At 53.5% G+C, this 20,189-nt stretch overlaps 3 protein-coding genes across 3 annotated transcripts; 1 reads left to right on the top strand and 2 right to left on the bottom strand.

Moving 5' to 3' along the window:
* Nucleotides 1-836: 836 nt before the first annotated feature.
* Nucleotides 837-6,669, bottom strand: CAOG_01284 (hypothetical protein). The gene is made up of 3 exons (XM_004349754.2): nucleotides 6,486-6,669; nucleotides 1,179-5,996; nucleotides 837-1,039 (listed from the first exon to the last, which is right to left on the bottom strand). The coding sequence occupies exons 1-3, from the start codon at nucleotides 6,616-6,618 to the stop codon at nucleotides 957-959; spliced, it is 5,034 nt and encodes a 1,677-aa protein (XP_004349804.2). The 5' UTR covers nucleotides 6,619-6,669; the 3' UTR covers nucleotides 837-956.
* A 1,292-nt stretch (nucleotides 6,670-7,961) lies between these two features.
* Nucleotides 7,962-12,202, top strand: CAOG_01283 (hypothetical protein). The gene is made up of 3 exons (XM_004349753.2): nucleotides 7,962-8,047; nucleotides 8,763-11,858; nucleotides 11,988-12,202. Exons 1-3 carry the CDS (start codon nucleotides 7,987-7,989, stop codon nucleotides 12,023-12,025), a joined length of 3,195 nt encoding a protein of 1,064 aa, XP_004349803.2. The 5' UTR covers nucleotides 7,962-7,986; the 3' UTR covers nucleotides 12,026-12,202.
* Nucleotides 12,203-12,290: 88 nt separating this feature from the next.
* CAOG_01282 (hypothetical protein) lies at nucleotides 12,291-15,785 on the bottom strand. The gene is made up of 3 exons (XM_004349752.2): nucleotides 15,044-15,785; nucleotides 14,617-14,802; nucleotides 12,291-14,459 (listed from the first exon to the last, which is right to left on the bottom strand). The coding sequence occupies exons 1-3, from the start codon at nucleotides 15,744-15,746 to the stop codon at nucleotides 12,376-12,378; spliced, it is 2,973 nt and encodes a 990-aa protein (XP_004349802.1). The 5' UTR covers nucleotides 15,747-15,785; the 3' UTR covers nucleotides 12,291-12,375.
* Nucleotides 15,786-20,189: the final 4,404 nt, after the last annotated feature.

The raw sequence follows: 20,189 nt of genomic DNA, 5'->3' as shown, positions 1-20,189 counted from the left end.
GCTTCTCGCGGGCCGCAGCGGCGTCTGCAGCAGCCTCGGGCGCAACGGCAAACACAAAGTCGAATAGCTGCAGATAGTCAATCTGCGCATCTCGCTTGCGGCGCTGCACTCGCGTCGACGTTCGCTGCTCGACGCCTGCGCTTGGGGACGATGACGATGATGATGATGACAAAGCGGCGCGCGGTGTCGTTGTCGACGCTCCTCTGCTGCTGCTGCTGCTGCTGCTGCTGCTGCTCCTTGTTTGAGAATGCGAATGAGATTGGGATTGGGATTGAGATTGGCCGCCTCGTCGCCTGCCTCCTCCTGCTGCTGATGCTGATGATGCTGCTGCTGATGCTGATGATGATGATGATGATGATACAGATGGCGATGCTGATGGTAGTGCTGCAGCGGGGGGTGCGCTTGCTGGCTCGACTGACACTGACATGCTGGGTAGTTGTTGGTCGCGATTCGGCAGCAAGTGTGAAGCGGCTTCACTACGCTCATTCTGATCTACAACTGCATTGGCTGATTCTGTCGCTTTCGCGTGTTGAGGATGAGATTGGACGTATGCGTCGTGTGTTGCTTCTGATGCATTTGCTGCGAGGGGCGGTGCAGCGACGTGCCCTCCTGATGCAGCAGCGCCAGACTCGCCTTCCATCTTGGAAAACCAAAAGAGATAGAAAAAAAAAAAAAAAAAAAAAAAAAAAGAGAGAAAAAAAAAGGATTGAATCTCTATGCTGTGAACAAACTCGCTTATGTTGTATGACACAAACTGGAATCATAGAACTGTAGCCTTCCTAAAACAAGCTCTACTGTGAGTTAACATGCACAACAACCGTAGACCATCCAGGAACAAAATACTTCTATTAGGCCGGTAGCAACAATTGCTAGGACAAACAACAACCAACAACAAACAAACAACACCAGACACGCAGCCACGACGCAGCCGGCACACAACAAACAAACACAACACGCTAATCCTCAAGAGAATTCTCAAGCATGGGCGGAGGCAACTTGCGAGCAAAGAATCCTCGCTTTTTCAGCATAAAGATTGCGCCTATCAATCACAAATACAGACAGAAAATGGCAGGGTGAGCTTTGCGCGTGGCATCCAAGCTTTGAAGCTTTGAGCAAACTTTTGACGCCACTCCCCTGTACAAATACAAAAACCCAAAAAAAAAAATCACACCGCTCACCTGAAACAACAAGTACACCGCCGAGACATGCCAGGAGAATAATCCACCACGCGACAGAGCTATCATCATCGCTTGTGGCACGAGCAACGGTGACCGTGATTTCCAAAATGCCGTCAGCAGCGTTGTTGTCAGGGTCAATGTCGTTGATACTGAGGGGCGATACGCGGGCTTTCAACAAGGCCAAGCCATTGATGGCGTCGCGACTCGACAGGAACGAGCCCGTGGCAGTCACGATGAACGCGTTGGTTCGAGCAGGCTGCGAGGGCAAGGTGCAGTTCCAAGGAGCGGGGTTTGTGCTGTTGAGGATGGGGCAGCCAGTCAGGAGAGACGTGTTGCCTGCCGCCGAGGCCAGGTCGATCGAGTTGATGATCATGCCAGACGGCCAGGACTCGATCGACAAGATGGGTTGGTCAGCGCGCACACCATCGTTCGAGATGATGAGCGTTTCGACAAACCGGCGGCCCGGCTCTACGATAAACACGGCCGGCGTGAAGGTCATGGACAGCTTAAAGTCGACATAGGGGTCGGCAAGCCCAGTCGTCCGGGTCGCAACGTTGTTCAGGAGCGGGTCGCCAGTGCCTTCGTCGACGGATTGGGTCAGCGTGCCGGTCGCAGTGACTGAGCTTGGACTGCCCTCGGCAATGGCAAACACAAAGGCCAGGGCGGTAATGGAGCCAGACGGTGGGAGCGAGCCAAAGGGGCACAGCAGGGATCCTGGGGTGGACTCGGTGCAGCCGTAGGTCGCATTTTGGTTGAAGGAAACAATGGTGAGGTGAGCAGCGTCATATGCCAGGGTAAATTCAATGTCGTGCGCATCACCAGGACCGAGATTGTCGACTTGGACGCCGTAGGTGAGCTGGCCACCCTTGGTCGCAAGCGTCGGTGCGCTGAGCGACAATGCAATATCGGAGAACTCGCGCACACTCACTGAAAAGTAGGCCCGATTGTCCGTGTTGTCAGTTTGATCCGAAGCGCTGTTGAGGACAAAGTCATACACGCCAACGGTGGACGATGTCAGGGTGATCTGGCCAGACGAGATGGAACCGCTGTCACGAACGTGCGTGCCCATCGGGCACTGAACGTCCGAGCCGACAAGGACACACGGGGCAGTGTAGGGCGTGCCTGTACCCTGGACAAACGTAACGTGGCTTGGGAGGGACAGCGTGGCCACGACGTTGGTGGCGTCGTTGTGACCGACGTTATTGAAGCCGAACGTGATGGTAAAGCTCGATCCTTGCGGAACCTCAAAAAATCCAACAACGTCGTCAGGCAGGCGAAGCGACGTGACGAGATCCACGGTAAAGTCAACATCCAGCAGCAAGGGGGCCGGTTGGGAGGCCACGTCAACAAACGAGCGGACTGTCATCTGGGTCGAGGTCGCCGACGAAATCTTAAAGCCCGTGTTGAGGTCAATAGCGTTGCCGACGGGGAAGGCAGGAACTGAGCAGGCGACAGTAATGTTGGCACCAGCATGCAAGGTGGCGGTGCATCCGTGATCCAACAGCAAGTCTCCAAACGTCAGGCGAGGGTCGAGAATGATGTAAACAACAACTGGCGCAAGCATCGGGGAGGGTCCTTCGTTCAGAACGGTGGTGGTCACATTCACCAGGTTGTTCAGGTAGAACGGCGGCGAGTAGACATCAAAAATATCGAGCACGTGCGTGACGGAGAACTTGGTGAGGCGGGAGACTGAAATGGTCGGGCCAGCCATAAAGTTGTCGGTCATAACAGGGTCATGCAGCGCAGAAGTGATGTTGGCGGACGAGGCGATGCTCGAGCCAGCCAAAAGCAGGCCGCTAACGTCGGCGGCCACAGTGACAGTGGCCGACGCGCCTGCACGGAAGAAACGAATCCAGCAGGTGACGACAGCCGCACCGAACGCTCCCGACGTGGCTGTCGAGCAATTGCCCGCAAAGCCCGCCAGGGAGACATCGGTGACGTTGGTGCCGGCGCCCAACGTCAGGGTGGCAATGGCAAGGTCGGCATCACGCACACCGGCGCAATAGAAGGTGGCGAACATGAGCAGGTTTCCACCAGCCTCCACGGCTGTCGGGTACACACTGAGGGCGGCAGTAGCAAGGTCGGACGACGTCGAATCAACGGAAACGGTGTTTGTAACGAACGTGTTGGAATGGGTATCGGGCGTCGGTTCGGTGCTGGAGGACTGCATCGTAATGGTGACACCAGCTGTGGAGGTGAACGAGGCCGTGGCGAGCACCAAGTTGAAAATGGTGACGTTCTGGTTGACGAGCAGATTGCCAAAGTTGCAATCCAGCGAGGTCACGCCGATGCAGATACCCAGCGTGGTGTTGAAACTCTTCACAGTCACGCCGTAGGGCAGGGTAAACTTGATGCTCGTGCCAAAGGCAGTCGCAGGGCCCAGGTTGATGGCGCGCACAAGCGGGATGACAATGTCCTGGCCTTGCTGGATGGACGTTGCCGTGAATGGCGCAGTGTTCTTGACCAGCACTGGGGCATTCTGGAGCATGAGGTCGGCGATTGTCGCAATGGAGAGCGTTGCAGAAACGTCATTGTTGGAAGACACGTAGTCGTACGACGAGTTGTTTTGCGAAAGGTGAGCGGAAAGACTGATGCTGCTCGGGTACAGGTACGTGACGTCGAGTGCGCCGAAATTGAGCGTAATCACACGGCTGGCACCATTGGGCAAGTCACCAAGCTCAACCAGCAGCTGCGAGCCCGAGATGCTGGAGCTGACGAGCGTTCCCGTGACGGCGGGGTTGGCATTGATGACGCTGGCGCTTGACAAGTCGACCGTGAAGGTGACTGCAACAGCAGGATTGGGTCCGGCATTGGTCACGGTGAAGGCAGCGGAAAAGGAGCCGGGTGACGTGATGGTGCTGCTGGGAGTCGTCGCCAGCGTGATGCTCGAATCGGCCTGGTTGTTCGAGTAGAGCAAGACGGCACCGCCAACGCCGTCCAGCTTGGGAGCACCCACAAGCAAGTCGGGATACGAGTCCGAGTCCAAGTCGCGCCCAACAATCGAGTAGCCAAACTGCATCGGCGAGCTGAGGTAGGCCGAGCCAAACACGGAGCTGCCCAGGATGATTTGAGCCGCAGTCGGGTTGAGACCCGTGGCGGCACCAAAGTGCAAAAAGATGCGGCCCTCGTGCGAGTTGTACATGGGTGCGCCGATGGCAACATCGTCGCGCCCATCGTTGTTCAAGTCGCCAATGCGGACTACGCTAAAGCCAAATTCCTCGTATGTGACCTGCCCGGAAACAAACATGGTGGCGGTCGTGGGAATTCCGGTGCTGGCTGCCTGCAGGTACACGTAAACGCGGCCAGCATCATTGAATGGAGCGCTAATCACGAGGTCGTCGCGGCCATCGCCGTTGAGATCCGCACGCTCGAGACAGTGGCCGAAACCAGCGCCGAAAACAGTGCCCTCGAGACGCCTAACAGGGTTGGCGTTGGTGATTGTCACCGCGCCACTGTAGATGAAAACAGTGCCCGCAAAGAATGGGTTGACGGTCGACGAGGCGTCGCCACGAATCGAGCTCACAACCAAATCCTCGTAGGTGTCGCCAGTGTACTCGCCTCGCGCAAGCACCGTCAAGCCCATCTTGGTGTTCAACACGACGTTCTTGGTCTGCTGCGAGGCATCGGCCAGGTTGAACGAGGACCCGTACTTGTACGCCGAGCCCGCAAAGTCACCCGAGCACAAGTTGCCTCCAGTGAGGACTGGCTGGTAGGCGCCCGTTCGGCGGCCCATGCCGACATCCAAGGAGGTGCCCACATGCGTGCCCGAGGTGCGGGTGCCACGCGAGTCGGTGGTTTGGTCGTTGTTCGCAGCGACAAACTGAAGGCCACGCGCCGAGCCGGTGAACTGCCAAACGCGACCAAACTGGAGGCAACCTTCGTTGTCAATACACGCGTTCGCGCAACCATATGCGCCAAGGAACAAGCTCGAGTAAGACGTGGACGTGGCCTTGCCGGAAGCCAAGGCATTGCCAGCCCATCCGCCAAAGCGGCAGTTGGTCAAGAATCGCGAAGGGGCCATGGAAAAGTAGCCGTCTGCGGTGAAGGCATACACGAACGGGATGTTCTGAACGGGGATGGTGGATGTGGACCATTTCGCCGTCACCTGCACACTCGTAAACGCGGTGCGAAACCCGGTTGGGAAGGCCGTCGCAAATGGGGAGCAGGTTGCGTTAATGTTGATCGGCCAGGGCAAAGCAGTGTTGACGTTGGAGCGCTCGAAATCCCACATGAGATACCGGGTGCCCTTGAAAAAGTAAATCTGGTTGACGTTGTTCGAGAAGGCTGCGGTCAGGCCCGTCGTGAAGCCGTACGTGCTCAAACCGGGGAAGGCCGCAGTCACTGTGTCTGTCCCGAAAAACGCGAGCGACGATTTGGTGTACGTGCAAACATTGGTGTCCTTGATCAGATACAGCTTTCCGTCGGGATGGTCCAGAATCGTGTCAATGCCGCTCTGGAAGGCCGCCGGCAACGAAGCAAAGTGCGCAGTAATGGCGCGGCTGGCAGTGATGACAGCATTGGTGGCCAGGTTGATCACCAGGACATTTGTGTTTGAAATCAGAGCGGCGGAAGGGATGGACGCGTCGACAATGTACGCTCCCTGGATACCGTTGGTAATGAAGGACGCCGGAATGTTGCTCCACTTGTCGCGGATGAGCTGACGCGCCTGCAACGCGCCATAAAACACAGTCACGTCACCCTCGTTGGTGCGGTCGTTTGCCTTGGTGGCATGGTCGTACCATGGCGAAAAGTACGGCGATCCAATAACAAAGTCGACTTGAGCATCGCTGTCAAAGTCGTCGATCAGGAGAGTGGAACCTGTGTTTTTAAAAGCCAGCCAAAAAAAAACAAAACAAAAATAGAGGTGAGTTTGCATTGTTGGTTGATTTTTTTTTTCTTCTTCTTCTTCTTCTTGCTTTCTATGTGGTTGAGACGGAGCGAAGAGAACAATAATAAAAGGCGGAAACAAAAACCAAAAATAAAATAAAAACTGGAAAAAAAAAAAAACAGGGAAAAAGAAGAAAAAAGCAGCTTCGCTCATCGACAGGCAAGCGACAGCAGCTGCTAAAGCGTTTCCTCCACACACACACGCACAAACTATCGAGCACAAGCGTAAATTCGGTATCTGAGCGACCGCGTATTGGACGCTGCGCTGTACCACAAGTGCACTGGGAAAAAAGAACAAGAAAAAAAAAAAAAACTCGTCCCACACTTAAACAAAGTCTTACACAGAAAAAAAAAAAAAAAAAAAAAAAAAAAGAAGCCGAACAACTGTCGAAAATAAAGGGCGTTCGAAGCGAGTGTTACCAAAGCGTGCGCCTGCTTGTTCGCCGCGAGCCGTCCAGACGGGCGCAGGTGAGATGTACTGAGCGTACGTTAAGCGTGTCACCATGGCAAGGCAGAAAACCGCCAGGCCCAGGTGCAGCATTCGTCTTTGCATGGCTGCAAGAAAAAAAAAAAAAAACAGGTGAAAAAAAAAAAGAATAAAAAAAATGAATAAAAAAAAAAAAAAGAACAAGAATGATCTCGCTTTTAAACTGAACGATCCTATCCGAGAAAGCAATGCAAATGCAGAGGCGTGTACTAGTACAAAATTACAGCGGACGAAAATGCTGGGGGCGCCAGGATGATGCGGTTTTCGTCATCACTTGATTTCAGCGCGCCTTCCGCCCGCCCCCCAACCCCGCTCGCTCTCAGTCCCTCGTTTTCTGTAGCATAAAGCGAGGAGAGACGCACATTACAAGCCGACCATCTGATTTGTCCCCGGGCTGTCCCGATCTCTGTGGAAGACTAGTGTAAAATTCTGATCACGTTCTTGGCATGGCAACCACAAGAATTCAAAAGGGTTGTGGCGACGAGCGGCGATGGCTTTTTGCGCAACGCTGCGATGCCGTGCGACGTGGATGCGCTCGCTGTCTCGACTCCCCTTTTGCTTTTTCTCACTCTAGCCGATGCGCTCCCCTGCCAAAGCAGAGCAAGCAAAGGGAAAGTCTGCAACTGCGGCGAAGAATTCAAGTGTCCAAAACAATCAATTTTTAATTCTGCACAATTTTAAAAATAAAAAAATCTGTGTTTTATAACAAAAAAAAAAAAAAGGCAAAACGCGTGTGTTGATTGCACTTTGGTTTTCACACTTCAACGTGTCGCTCGACTCCTGCTCCTCCTCGAGCTCTCAAACATGGCCGAAACGTGACGTACGTGCACCCAGCCGAGCTGTGCAGGGACGCGAGGGATCAAGAGTGGACTGGAGCCTGCCGGAGCCAAAAGCGAACTGTCGCGCCGAAACGCGAAACAAGTCGAAAAAAAATCGATCTACGAGTAACACGTTATCGCAGACACCTTGATCGCCAAGTCACGGCCGTCTGAGGAAACACGGACACAACGAAAAAAAAATAAGAAAAAATTCAGAAAATCGGCTCTTCGTCCCTGTGGCCGAGCAGCCAGCGGGGCGCGCATTGTTCATGGCGTGATTGGCTTCCGTTTAAGGTCTTTGATCTCCGTCACAGCGATCGGTGGTTTTTTATTTTTATTTTATTTTTGATTTTTTTGATCTTGTTTTACCACAACCGCGACAAGTCGCATTTTTTTTCTCCAATTCGACATTTTCCCCCAGGACCTCTTATTGACCAAAACACAACCTCTGTGACTGGCATGTTTGCGCAAGCTGTGCAACCGTGTTCAATTCGATTTTGATTCTTTTTTGGCGAACATCCAAACGCAGGACATTCAACTTTTTTTCTTTTTCTTTTTCGTTTTTCTTTTTCAACTTTTTTTTTTTTTTTTTTTTTTTTTTTGGCTTTTTCACAAAATGGCAGCGAAGCGAGTTTTGGCGCTGCTTGCTCTTGCGCTGCTGCTTTGCCTTGGCCAAGGTCGGTTTGCGACTCTCTCGTTGTGCTGTGGCGTTGCACAGAGGATGCAGTGTGCTATGGTGGTGGTGGTTGCTGCATGTGCGCGTCTCCCTGCGACGTTGCTGTGGTGGCGTTTCGGAACGACCGAACTGTGCTCTGCCGAAGCGAAGAAAAAACAAAAAGAAAAAACAAGGTTTTTTAATATTTTATTTGTTTTATTGTATTTTTTTATTGTATATTTTATTGTAATTTATTGTACTGGATGTTTGACGACGATTGGCACGTCGGCTGCAAAACGCAGAACGGAGCTATTGTCGTGTCAAACAAACAGTCGTTACACCTATTTGTCTCGAGCTCTGCTTGTGCTCCGGTGCCCCCTCTGGCTATCGGTTGCTCGATCGAGCCTTTTTTTTGTTTTATTCGTCTTTTTTTTTTTTTTTTCCAACTCTAACATTCGGCAACACCCCTTGTCCTGAACGCCAATGTCTGTCTCCATTTTATGCAGCTTGCGACGGGTGTTAAAACTCTACTTTTTGTTGTCTGTTGCTTGCGGTGGGACTGGGGGGAGCTCAGCGTGTGCACGCCGCATGTATTGAGCCACTTTGCTCGACGACGACGGTGGTTGAACACAAAAAAAAAAAAAAAAAAAAAAAAAAAAAAAAAAAAAAAAAAAAATTCCATCATCGCACGAGCCCGAAAAAACACACTAACTTTTTATTCTTTTTTGTTTCTGCAGCTCGCGCACAGACATCCGATCCGTGCAGCGCATTCACCATCTGCGAGGACTGCATCAACAATGCCGCGCTGACAATGTGCGGCTGGTGCGGCGACCACGGCCAGTGCCAGTCGGCGGCTGGCACATGCTCAAACTGGCAGAGCCCGGCGTCTCGCGTTCTGGGCACGAGCGGCTCAACGCCCGAGGTCAGCCCGACCACGACGAACGTCTTTTTGCGTGCGGGCCAACCGCTGCTTGTCACCGTATCTGTGACGCCGCAGCCGTGCAAACCCGTCGACTTGTACCTGCTGATGGACTTTTCCGGCTCGATGGACGACGATTTGACCAAGGTGCGCAGCTTGGCGCAACCGCTGGCAACCAAGGTGACCCAGCTGTGCACGGACACGAGCAACCCCACCTGCTCCAACACGAACTGCGCTCGTCTGGGCTTTGGCAGCTTCCTCGAAAAGCCTGCCTACCCGATGGGCCGCTGGACGACTTCTGGCTGGATTAAGGACTCGACGTACACTGGCGGCACCAGCTTGCCCACCAACCACGCCTTCCGAGCTCGCCTGCCGCTCTCCTACAACCTCGGCCAGTTTGTGACGCTCGTTCAGGGCATCTCTGGCATTCAAGGCAACATTGACACGCCTGAAAACATGATTGACGGCATGCTCCAGGCCATTCTGTGCCAAAAGCTGATCGATTGGCCCAGCTTCAACACGACGTATCAGCCCCGCCGGCTCATGCTCATGCTGACTGATGACACGACCCACTTCCGCAAGGAGGGCTACATGGCTGGCATTGTCGAGCCCTTCCCGTACAAGTGCTATGTGCCCGACTCTGCCTTCACCCTTCCTTCGACGAATACAAATGCAGTCAACCGGTTTATCGACGATGCGTCGACCAAGTACGACTATCCAAGCTTTTCCCAGCTCAAAAACGCTCTGATTGAGAACAACATTGTCCCCATTTTCGGCTCGACCGCCACGGGCATCAACCAGCGCACCTTCCAGGATCTTGTGACCGCACTCGGGTTTGGCCAATCTGGCACCTTGGCCACCAACTCGGATAACCTGGTTCAGCTCTTGAGCGACGCATACAACTCGATTGCTTCCACCATTGTTGCCGCCGTCCAGTCCAACGGAAACGAAGGGTTTATCAGCGCCATCTCGCCCGCCGCTGCCGTTGGCTACACCAATGTCGTTGTCGGCACTACGTACAAGTTCAACTTTACCCTGCTGTACGACGGCACCCGAGCCCGCACGGATGGCAACACGATTATCGTGACGTTCGTCGGCTTTAGCGCAGTCTCCATCGTCGTCAACCTCGTCAACGACTGCAACTGCGCGGGGCTCTGCCCGGTCAACAAGTGCAACGGTCACGGTACTTGCTTGTGTGGCCGCTGCACTTGCGACGATGGCTGGACTGGCGAGACGTGCACGTGCAACTCTGATCCCATGGCCTGCCCGTCTTACAATGGCGCCGTGTGCAACGGCATTCTTCGTGGCACGTGCCAGTGCGGTACCTGCGTTTGCAATGAAGGCTTTGCTGGCCCCGCGTGCGAATGCCCGACCACGGGTTGCCCGACCTCGACTGGCGACGTTTGCTCTGGCCACGGTACCTGCAACTGTGGTGTGTGCACGTGCGACGCAGCGTGGAACAGCACCTCTGCCATCGACTGCTCGTGCCCGACCGTTGCGCCTGGCTGCATGAAGCCCTCGGGCTCCGGTGTCGATTGCGAGAACCACGGCAGCTGCAAGTGCAACCAATGCACGTGCCGTCCCGGCTACACTGGAACCTATTGCGATACACCCGTTCTTCCCTGCCCCAATAGCTGCAGTGGACATGGCAACTGCACGGCTGGCTCGTGCGTCTGCGAGCCTGGATGGACTGGCTCGTCCTGCTCCTGCTCGACCGTCTGTCCGGACAATTGCAGCGGCCATGGCACCTGTCAATGTGGAGTTTGTCGCTGCCAGGCGGGCTACTCTGGCTTGAACTGCGCATGCAACAACAACTGCCCTTCGCGCGGCGGATTGACTTGCTCGGGCCACGGCCAGTGCAACAACTGCGACGGCACCTGCACCTGCGATGTTGGCTACCAGTCCAAGCCCGACTGCTCATGCTCGGACGCACCATGCCCCAACGGCTGCAGCGGCCACGGCACTTGCACGTGCGGTGTGTGCACCTGCTCCGGCCTGTACACTGGCGCCGACTGCTCGTGCTGGAACGTCGGATGCAACTCGGCGAGCAACTGCAACTCTGCGCTCGGCCATGGATCTTGCAACTGCAGTCAGTGCGTTTGCACTGGCAACTACACTCCCGAGACCGAGTGCTTGTGCGACCGGACTGAACACTGCGCCGGATGGGACGGCACGTCCGAGTGCTCTGGTCATGGAACGTGCGTGAGCGATGCGACCCAGTGCCACCAGTGCAAGTGCGACGCGGACGCGCAAGGCAGCCCGCTCTACAGTGGGGCCAGCTGCAACTGCTCCTTGGTCGAGTGCGGCGGCGAAACCATCAACGGCTTCAAGTGCAACCAGGCCGCGGGCAACGGCGAATGTATTTGCGGCACATGCCACTGCAAGAACAACTTTACAGGACCTTCGTGCGAGTGCGGCCCTTGCAGTCACGACTGCGGCGAGCATGGCACGTGCGTTTGCGGCACTTGCGTGTGTGCGCCATTCTGGGGACCTCCTGGCCAGTGCACCTGGTGCGATGTCACCGCTGTGAACAACACGTGCCCGCACGACAGCTGCACCAACTACACGTCTTGCGGCTCTTGCACGGATCACAATGACCGCGGCTGCATGTGGTGCGAGGATCTCGGCAAATGCTACAACAACACCAATGGCAATGTCAAAAACGTTTGCACTGGAACGGTCATCCGCTCCAACGGCGACTGCCCCTTCCTTGGCGATCTCCCTGTCGGCACCACGATTGGTGTCTTTGTTGGTGTGTTTGGTGGCATTATTGTCGCCGCCATCGCAGCGCTGGTCGCTCTCAAGTTGATCAACGGCATGCGTGATCGCCGAGAATGGGGCAAGTTCGAAGCTGAGCGTGAAAAGTCGCGGTGGAAGGGTGACGATAATCCTCTCTTCAAGGCATCCACAACTGGTAAAAAAATTTGTTGTTTGTTTCGTGTTGTCAGAGCAGCAGGATTTGAACATGAATTTGCGGCGGTGCTTGCTTCCACCATCTGACCCCCACCCCCTCCCCTTCTCTTGTCTATGTTTGCTTGAACAGAGTACAGCAATCCTCTGTATAATGACAGCGGTAAATAATGCCGGCTACTCTGTGCTAGCTTCGCGGCAGGTGTCTTGATTCCAGGATGCTGCTTCTTGTTACCGTTGTGTTGTTCATTTTCGTCCTGTTTCTGTTCATTGGTGTTCTAGCTGTTTGTGTTTGACTTTTGTTTTGACGATTGGGGTCGATAATGTAAGACTCTGCTTTTTTTTTTTCGGAGTTTTTTTTTTTATTTTGTTTTTTGTCTTGTTGCTTTCGCTCTCCCTCTCTCGCTCTCATTGTACTTCGGTGCAACACGGTCGGTGGAGTTTGACAAGAATCTGATCAGCTTTTTTTTTAGCTGTGACAAAGAAGAGACATGACAGAGAACTACAAGAACAGAAGGCAACTAATTGACGAGCAATCGCTCGGAACGGTTGCGACGGTTGATGCGTGCAATAATGTAGAGTGCGGCCACAGCTCCGACAACAAGCATCACAACACCGGTTCCGACAACTATTCCGACCCAGCTTGCTGTCGAAAGGGGCGCATCGCTTGGCTGCAGCCAGATTGCTTTGGGCAGGTCGAACGCGTCATTCAACAACAGCTGCTCTTCCGCTTGGCTGAGGCGACAGAAGCCAGTAGCAGCCGCAGCACTTGTGTTGCGCCCAGCATAGAGCAGCGGCCTGCCAGGGTACAGCACGGCAAATCGGGGTTGGAAGTGGAACCAGGCGCCCATGTTTCTGGGGTCTTCTTGCACCCACATGACGTCCGCATTCGGGTACATTTCGACTTGGTCGTGAACCAGCTGGAACGGGAAGGGCGAAAGCTGCTCCAGCCGAACAATCGCAACATCCCACCTGTTCCGATGGACGCGAGAAATGTTCAGCGCGGAAATAATCTGGCCAGAACAAAACATGATGCGTTGGACTTGCGAGGCGTGGACGATACGTCCGTCAGTCTCCCCGATGACTGGCATGAAGGTGTCGGTTGCAAATTCGGACATGTCCGAAGTGAGGTGGTCGTTTTTGAGCAGACGCAGGCCCAGCGGAAGGAACAGAGGCTTCCGCAGAGCGTAGCCAGCCAGATTGTTAAAGTGCATCTGTCGGCGAATGGCATGAAAGTAGTTGGCAGGGGTCGTCGGGTAGATGACGATAATGTTGACGGCCATCATGTCGCCGTACATGGTGCGCGTCCTGTTCCAATACACGGCGCTCCCGTCTGTGGTCAACAGCAGACGGGCCATGCGCACATTGGAGTGCTCTGGGCCATTGCATGCTTCGTAGCCCATGGGCAGAATGAGGGTCAGAGGGGTTTGCCGGAACCACTTGACCTCGCCCTCTGCAATGTACTGGTCGACCATCATCTGCGCGTTGTTGATAAAGTCGGCGTTGTGCATGTCCCACAAAACGAGCGTGTCGTCTCCGCGCTGAATGCTGTAGCCGAGCTCGTAGCCGAGCACGGCCAGCTCGGACAGCGAGCTGTCAAACAGGCGAAACCGGCCGGCAGCAGGATTGATCATGGTGCGAATCTGATCCAGCGGGCGGTAGCTTGTGAATGTGTTGCGATCAAACAGCTCCATGGCGCGAACGAGCGCAATGCCCAGGATGGTATCCTGGCCGGTCATGCGCACGTCAAACCCTTCGTTGAGCAGCGAACCAATTGCGAGAGCTTCGGCCACAGCCCAGCCAACCTGGCCACTGTCAAACTGCTGCTGGCGCAGCGTGAGCAGCTGCGCAAGATCCGGAGTCAGCTGGATGTTGGCCGGGATGGCGTCGAAGAGGATGGTGCGCCCAATCGTCGAGACAACGGACGCTGAGAGATTGGCGGCAAAGGACGGAGCCAGCAGCTTTGGCCACGGCGCCTCCAGGAAGGGCCAGATGTACTCTTGGCCAATGTCTTCGACCGGGTACTGCGTGCGGTTGACCCATCCATTGTAGAGGCGCGTGTGCTCATCGTCGACCAGACCGTCGATGGCGTCTTGGGTGATGACACCGCGTTGAATGAGCGTGTTGCTGTAGACTGCCAGTTCTGTTGGATGGTGCGCAATAAAGTCGTACAGCTGCGGGTTGCTCCACAGAGGGTGGTCGGCCTGCGGATTGCCATAGTGGCCCTGGCGGCGATACCCAATCACATCGATAACAACATCGACGTGAAACTGCTGGCGAAAGCGCATGGCGAGTTCAACCACCCAGGCAACCGACTCTGGATCGTCGCCGTTGACATGGAAGACGGGGCCGTCAATCACCTTGGCAAAGTCGGTGGGATAGGGCACCACACGAGTGACAGCCGGGTCGACTGTGTGGGCGATCTGGTTGTTGTTGACGAGGTGCAGGAATCCGCCCGTTTGGTAGCCGTGAATGTGGTTGGTCAGCAGCTTGGTCTCCTCAACAATGCCCTGTGCAGAGACGGCACCGTCGCCGGAAATCAGGACGGGCAGTACAAACTCGCCGACAGTGTCATTCATCATGTCCATCACAGCGCCCGCGCTTCCTAACTCCGGGAATTGAGATTGTGACGGTGAGGGAGAGGTCTTACAAAGGCAAGTTCAAGGGGGAAAACAACAGAGAAAGGCTGTTTTTTTTTTTTTTTTCCCGGTTGTGACAAGAAAAGTCGATTGCAGCGAGCCGAAAAAACTCTTGCCACTCACCTGCAACGATGGGATTGTTGGAATCGAGATGGGCAGAGTTGGACGCCACCGACACCCAAATGGACTTGTTGTTTGGCATTTCGAGCCACGCTGAGGTGCCCATTCCGTAGATGGAATCGCCAGAGTAGCAGACGCCTTCGGCGCTGCAGATGGGGTGACCTGGCGATGCATCGTCGTCATCCATGTCTTTCAGAAGAATTAGGAGTAGGGATTTCAGCAATGCGGGGTCGGAGGTGAGCAACCGTGCACAAAACACAAAAGGCAGATCAGAGCGAGACTCCAACTCAATGCAAGAGCCATAGGATTGCAATCAACAAGCCCCTTTCATCATCAACAACATGCGCTGCTGACCTCGAGCCCCCCTCCCCTCCCCCGCAGCACACAAGCAGCAGGAACCAATTCGGAAAACAAACTGTTGCCAACTCACAATGGAACACGGCAGGAAGCGGGATTTGCATGACATTGTGCATAAACTCGTCTCGACCACGATGGTGCATGCCAAAGTGAATGGCCTGAATGCCATTGGCGGAGGCTGCGCGGATGAGCGACTTGATTGCAGTGAGCTGGTTGTTCAACCCGCTCATTGGGAACGTCCAATCGTCCGGCCACGTCTCGTTGACAAAGTTCGCAAAGGTGTCCGCTTCGACCAGGAATCCGAGCATGTCCGACCACGACACGGTGCTTGGGACGCGGGCAGCGAGCGTCTCGATCTGCTCGACCAACCACTGTCGGCGATCCGCATCCACAACATGGCCGTACTCAAAGCCAATGTGGCCGCAGTACGTCTGGTTGAGGTTGCTGACGAGCTGCCGCAGCGTCATTGTGTCGGACGACGTCCCAAAGAGCTCCTCGCCAAGGTCAAATGCGACGTCCAGGTCGGCGTCGGTGAAGCCGTACGTGTGGTAGTCGAGCTGCGGGAGCGACGCCGGCCGAGTGCCAACCGCCTTTGCGTACTGCAGCGGGTCTGTCGACGCCGCCAGATGGCCCGTGTCTCGAAATGCGCCAATTAGCTGGTGCAGTGCGACTGCATTCGCAGCGGCTGATCGCGCGGCGTCCGCGGGGAGGGCGAAAGCGGCGAGCAGGCCGAAAGCAGCGCCAACCACGAGCCAGCGAGCCGCACGCAGCGCCATGATCGGTGAGTGATCAAACGAAGAAGCAAACAAAAAGACAAAAAATTCTGGAGTGGTAAAAATCTTTTTGGGTTTGGAAGGAAGAGCGACTGACTGGAGGTAGAGGTACGTGTCAACATCAAGCAAACCGAGCTGAATGATCTACAAATGTACCCCGTCATTCCTGCTTCTCCACTGCAGGTTTTTGTATACCGAGCAGTGGAATTTTATTTCGCCCGTTCTTGGCAGTCACTCCCAGGCGTCGAGCTAGTACTTGCGGTCGTCTTCTTGATTGCAGGGAAAGAGCATTGAGCAAGGTTTCTGATCTTTGACGCACTCTTTTTCTCTTTTCGCCCTCTGCTAGTCTCCTTTGCTCGTTAACGCTTGACTCTGTATATTATTTTTCTCTGATGAAGGTGTTGCTCACCCCCCTCATCCCTCCCCCAACTCTCCCTCATCCTTCCTCCAGCTCTTGAAGTTCTTGTCCGAAACAACGCGTTTCAACTCAATTGCCACTCTTTTTTTTTTTTTTTTTTTTTTTTTTTTTTTTTTTTTTTTTTTTTTTTTTTTTTTTTTTTTTTTTAATGCAGCAAGGTAAGGCTTTTTTTTTTTTTTTTTTTTTTTTCGTTCGTTCGTTTCTTTTCCCTCTTCCCTCTTCCCTTCTCCCTCCATCCCACAAACAACACCAGTGTCGCAAACCACCTATCGTGATCAGCACCCATCCGTGCTCCCTCCAACACGGAAAGCCCTCAGCGTCGATTCAAAACCCCCACTCAACAAGGCCCCAGCTCATCGCGACCCACACACACACATGTCGCGTCTTTGCCAATGCGCTTCGGTCGCTTCTCCTCCGTCCCCGCCCCTCGCTCCCTGTCGCTCTTCTCGGCACTCTCGAAGCGAGCTCCATGTTCGCTTCCACCCCCAACCCTCCGCAACTGCGCCTTAAGCTTCGAGGGGCAGTGGAGCGAAACCAGAGCGGCGGAAGGGCGCGGAACGAACCTTCGTCGCTCGCCAATCGATCCGCTGCCACTCTGAGCCGCGCTCAAACGCAACAACCCGAAAACACCACACAGTGCTATCGGGCCCTCGTGCTTTCCAGCTGCCCAGGCCGCTCGACATGCGCACTACCAACCTCGCCCCTTTTTCTTTTTTTTTAAAAAAAAACCTGCATTGGCTTTTTGGCTGGCGGTTTTTTTGTTTTTTTTTTTTTGTTTTTGTGGCGGGAGATGCAGGGCGACCGCGGAACCAGAGAGCCTTCTATTGGATGCACATGGCATGTGCGCAGAGGGTAGCCCGTGTCGCCCCGACGCACAGTTGTCACTCAATGGCCGCAACGGTGGGGTTTTCAAGCCAATTGATCTGTCGTGTCGGCGGACTCGATTTTTTTTATATTTTTTTATTTTTTTATTTTTTGTTTGTTTCTGCCTTCCCCGCTGTCGGTGCGGTGCTAGCACTGCCGGATGTGCCCCCACCCTGTGTGCATCGTGACTGGGCTTTGCTTCACACTCCATCCACTGCAGGCTGCTGCTTCTCGACCCCGTTGTCGGGTGCAGGGGTAGTGTTTTCGACTTGTTTTTTGTTTTGCTTTTTTTTTTTTTTGGTTGTTTCCGTTTCTCGCACTGTGTCTCGCTTGTGGACTGTGTATGTGTATGTGTGTGTGTGTGTGCGTGTGTCTGGGTGTGCCTGGGTGTGCGCCGCACAGTGAGCAACAGCACTGCTGGTGAGGGACACGGCTATGAGCGCTCGAGAGCGCAACGAGCGGAAGGAAAGAAAAAAAAATCGATTGTGATTCGAACTTGGTCATTCACCCCGCCCTGACGCATAGTCAAACAGCAACCCGTACACGAACACACGCACGATTACACATGCATGTGCACATGCACATTGAAACACATGCACACATACGCACGCATGCGCACACACTCGAGCTCGAGCTCGCGCGATGCTTGATGCGCTTTACAACAAGAAAGTAGCGTTTGCCATTTTTTCGCCTCTGAGATGTACACTTGGCTCGGCATCGCTCAACCACTCGCGCCCTGTCCGCCCTATCTTTGCATGTCATTGATGAGCGTTGTTGATGCTTCGTTGCGGGTTGCCTGTGCCGCTCTCGCCGACCACGGTCATCCAATCAAAAGCCCAGCTGAAATTGAAGGAGGGGATTGTTTTTTTTTTTTTCTTCTTTGTTTTTGTTTTTGTTTTGTTTTTTGTTTTCGGTTTTGGTCAGTCCTTTTCATGGCGACAGCTGCCGCTTCGGCGCTGCCCTTGCGACGTTCGCGCAACTCTGGTACAACAAAGCACACTATATTATGATTTGAAAGGGTGGTGGCTCTCGGTTGGATGAAAGCGGCCGACTGGCATGAGAAAGAGAGAGAGGAGGCGTTGAAGTGAGGCCATTGTTTTTTTTTTTTTTTGCTTTTTTGTTCCGTCGATCCAAGCCAGGTGGAGCCCCCCCCCCCGTTCTCTCCCTCTTGCGCACCCGTTGTTCCCGCACTCTTGTTTGTGCTCCTGGAACCGGCCGGAGGTGGCAGCGGGATGTTCTGTGCGCCTCGAATCTGACCAGACTCAATCGAGTGGAGCTTTTTTCTTTTTCGTTTCTTTTTTTTTTTTTTTTCGTTGCCCTCATCTCTTTCTCGTCTGTCATCGCTGCCATTGCCCTGGGGGTGGGTGTGTTTTGTTTTGCTTTCTCGCCTTCTTGTTCTGCTTTGATCTTCCTTGATCTTCTCGGTGCGCAATCGCAGTTGGTCGCGAATGTTTTTGTCTTGTGATTTTTCTTTTGTTGAGACCATCGATCAACACCGATCTGTCAGCTGCCATGCTCGCTTTGCTGTCATCCAATGCCTCTGCCATCGTTTCTACTACGTCGATCAATCATCCATCTGGCACTATCTTGTTGTCTCTTCCTTTGTGGCGATGGACGCCGCCTTCGAAACAAGGGCAGAAACAAAAACAACGGCATCTGCATTGTGCTGATCGTGTCACGTCCTTCCCTTTTTTTTTTCCTGCTTTTTTATTTTAATTTTAATTCCTGTGCTGGATCCGCCCTTTTGCTGTCGCGGCCTCTCGACACCTCTCGTGCCATCTTCTATTTTGGTCGAGAAAGGACTCAGAGGAGTGCCAGCGTGCATGCATGGCTGCTGCGGTTTTTTTGTTTTCTCGTTTTCGCATGGGTGTGTGGCTGACACAAACGACACAAACATTTGGGAAAAACAAAACAAAAAATAACTAAAACTAAACAAAAGCATCCATTGTTCTCGCTCTGCGTTTGGACTGCGGTGGTGCTCCGTGCTTGTGTGCATGCATGTGGCTGTGTCTGTGGCTGTGTGGGTGCTCCTTGTATTGGTTTACGGTTGCACCACTGGCGAGTGACGCGTGTTTATGCTGTTTTTGTTGTTGTTGTTGTTTGTTTGAGCGATTCAGGATGACGCTCTTCTCATCGGAGTTTCTTTTTCTCTCGTGTGACGAGGTTCTGTCTCATCGGCTCGTTTTTGCGCGCATGCTTTGTGGTGTCGCTTTTGCCGAGTCGCCAGATCTGGCGACAGCAACCTTGACGACTTTTTCGCTTTTTCGGATGCTTCTTTTTTTCTTCTTTCTTTTTTTTTTTCTCCGTTTCTGGTTGGGGGGGGTTTCTCTGTATCGTTGACTCCCTTTATAGCCTTTGGATGTAGCCATCCAGATATCGCCATATGATGGGATTCTGTGCTCTGGAGGGAGAGTGGGGTCGCAGCAAATTCAAAACCGCGACGCGCATGCGAATCGCTATTTCTTTCGTTTGACTTGTTTTTGTTTGCCAAGCCCAACCCATGCACCCTCCTGTCACGACCACTCCCAGTTTTGTGCGTGGGGGCAGAGTCCTTTCCCACCACTATTCCCATCAACCTACCCCCCTCAGTTATCCCTCCTTGTTCGAGTCTGTGTCTGTTTTAGTCGCACGAACCGTCGTCATCTTTTTTTTTTTTTTTTTTTTTTTTTTTTTTTTTGAGCCTTTCTCTTCCTTTTCGACCCTCCCCCCCCCCCCCTCCTCCTCCTCCACTTTTTCGCATTCCTCCTTCGGCTCATTCTCTCTTTCTCTCCTATCTCTCCTCTTCATTCGCTCGCCCTCGCTCTCCCCGCTTCCTTCTCTCTCTCTCTCTCTCTCTTTTTTTTTTTTTTTTTTTTCAGGTTTTCGTTTCGTTTTTTTTTTCCTGGTTTTTCTTTTTTGTGGGCTCAAATGGGAAATCAAGGGTTCCCATTGGTTTTCTCTGCCCGCGTCAACACATCACCGCAAGCAGCACCCACTCCACGATTGCTGACAACAACACACCAACAAAGACCAGTGATCATAAAGTAGAAGCTCATCGGAAATATCCTATGATCGAGAACAGGCAGGCCATCAAGATAGGCTACGTCAAGCAGTCGATAGAACAGCTGGCACACTGTTTGATCTGCTCCGGGAAGAGTCACATAGAAAAGATTTTTTCAAGGAAG

Source organism: Capsaspora owczarzaki, assembly GCF_000151315.2.
Source record: "Capsaspora owczarzaki ATCC 30864 unplaced genomic scaffold supercont2.2, whole genome shotgun sequence".
NCBI classification, from domain to species: Eukaryota; class Filasterea; order Ministeriida; family Capsasporidae; genus Capsaspora; species Capsaspora owczarzaki.
The sequence above is the reverse complement of the archived record's forward strand: the minus strand, read 5'-3'. Positions and strand labels throughout refer to the sequence as shown.

Coding starts and splice junctions, on each gene's coding strand:
- CAOG_01284 (XM_004349754.2), bottom strand. CDS start 6,618: ATGCAAAGACGAATGCTGCACCTGGGCCTGGCGGTTTTCTGCCTTGCC. Junction 5,997..6,485: donor ACAAGCAGGCGCACGCTTTG/GTAACACTCGCT, acceptor TTAAAAACACAG/GTTCCACTCTCCTGATCGAC. Junction 1,040..1,178: donor CGGTGTACTTGTTGTTTCAG/GTGAGCGGTGTG, acceptor TGTGATTGATAG/GCGCAATCTTTATGCTGAAA.
- CAOG_01283 (XM_004349753.2), top strand. CDS start 7,987: ATGGCAGCGAAGCGAGTTTTGGCGCTGCTTGCTCTTGCGCTGCTGCTT. Junction 8,048..8,762: donor GCTGCTTTGCCTTGGCCAAG/GTCGGTTTGCGA, acceptor TTGTTTCTGCAG/CTCGCGCACAGACATCCGAT. Junction 11,859..11,987: donor CTTCAAGGCATCCACAACTG/GTAAAAAAATTT, acceptor TTGCTTGAACAG/AGTACAGCAATCCTCTGTAT.
- CAOG_01282 (XM_004349752.2), bottom strand. CDS start 15,746: ATGGCGCTGCGTGCGGCTCGCTGGCTCGTGGTTGGCGCTGCTTTCGGC. Junction 14,803..15,043: donor GCTTCCTGCCGTGTTCCATT/GTGAGTTGGCAA, acceptor TTCTTCTGAAAG/ACATGGATGACGACGATGCA. Junction 14,460..14,616: donor CAACAATCCCATCGTTGCAG/GTGAGTGGCAAG, acceptor TCCCGGAGTTAG/GAAGCGCGGGCGCTGTGATG.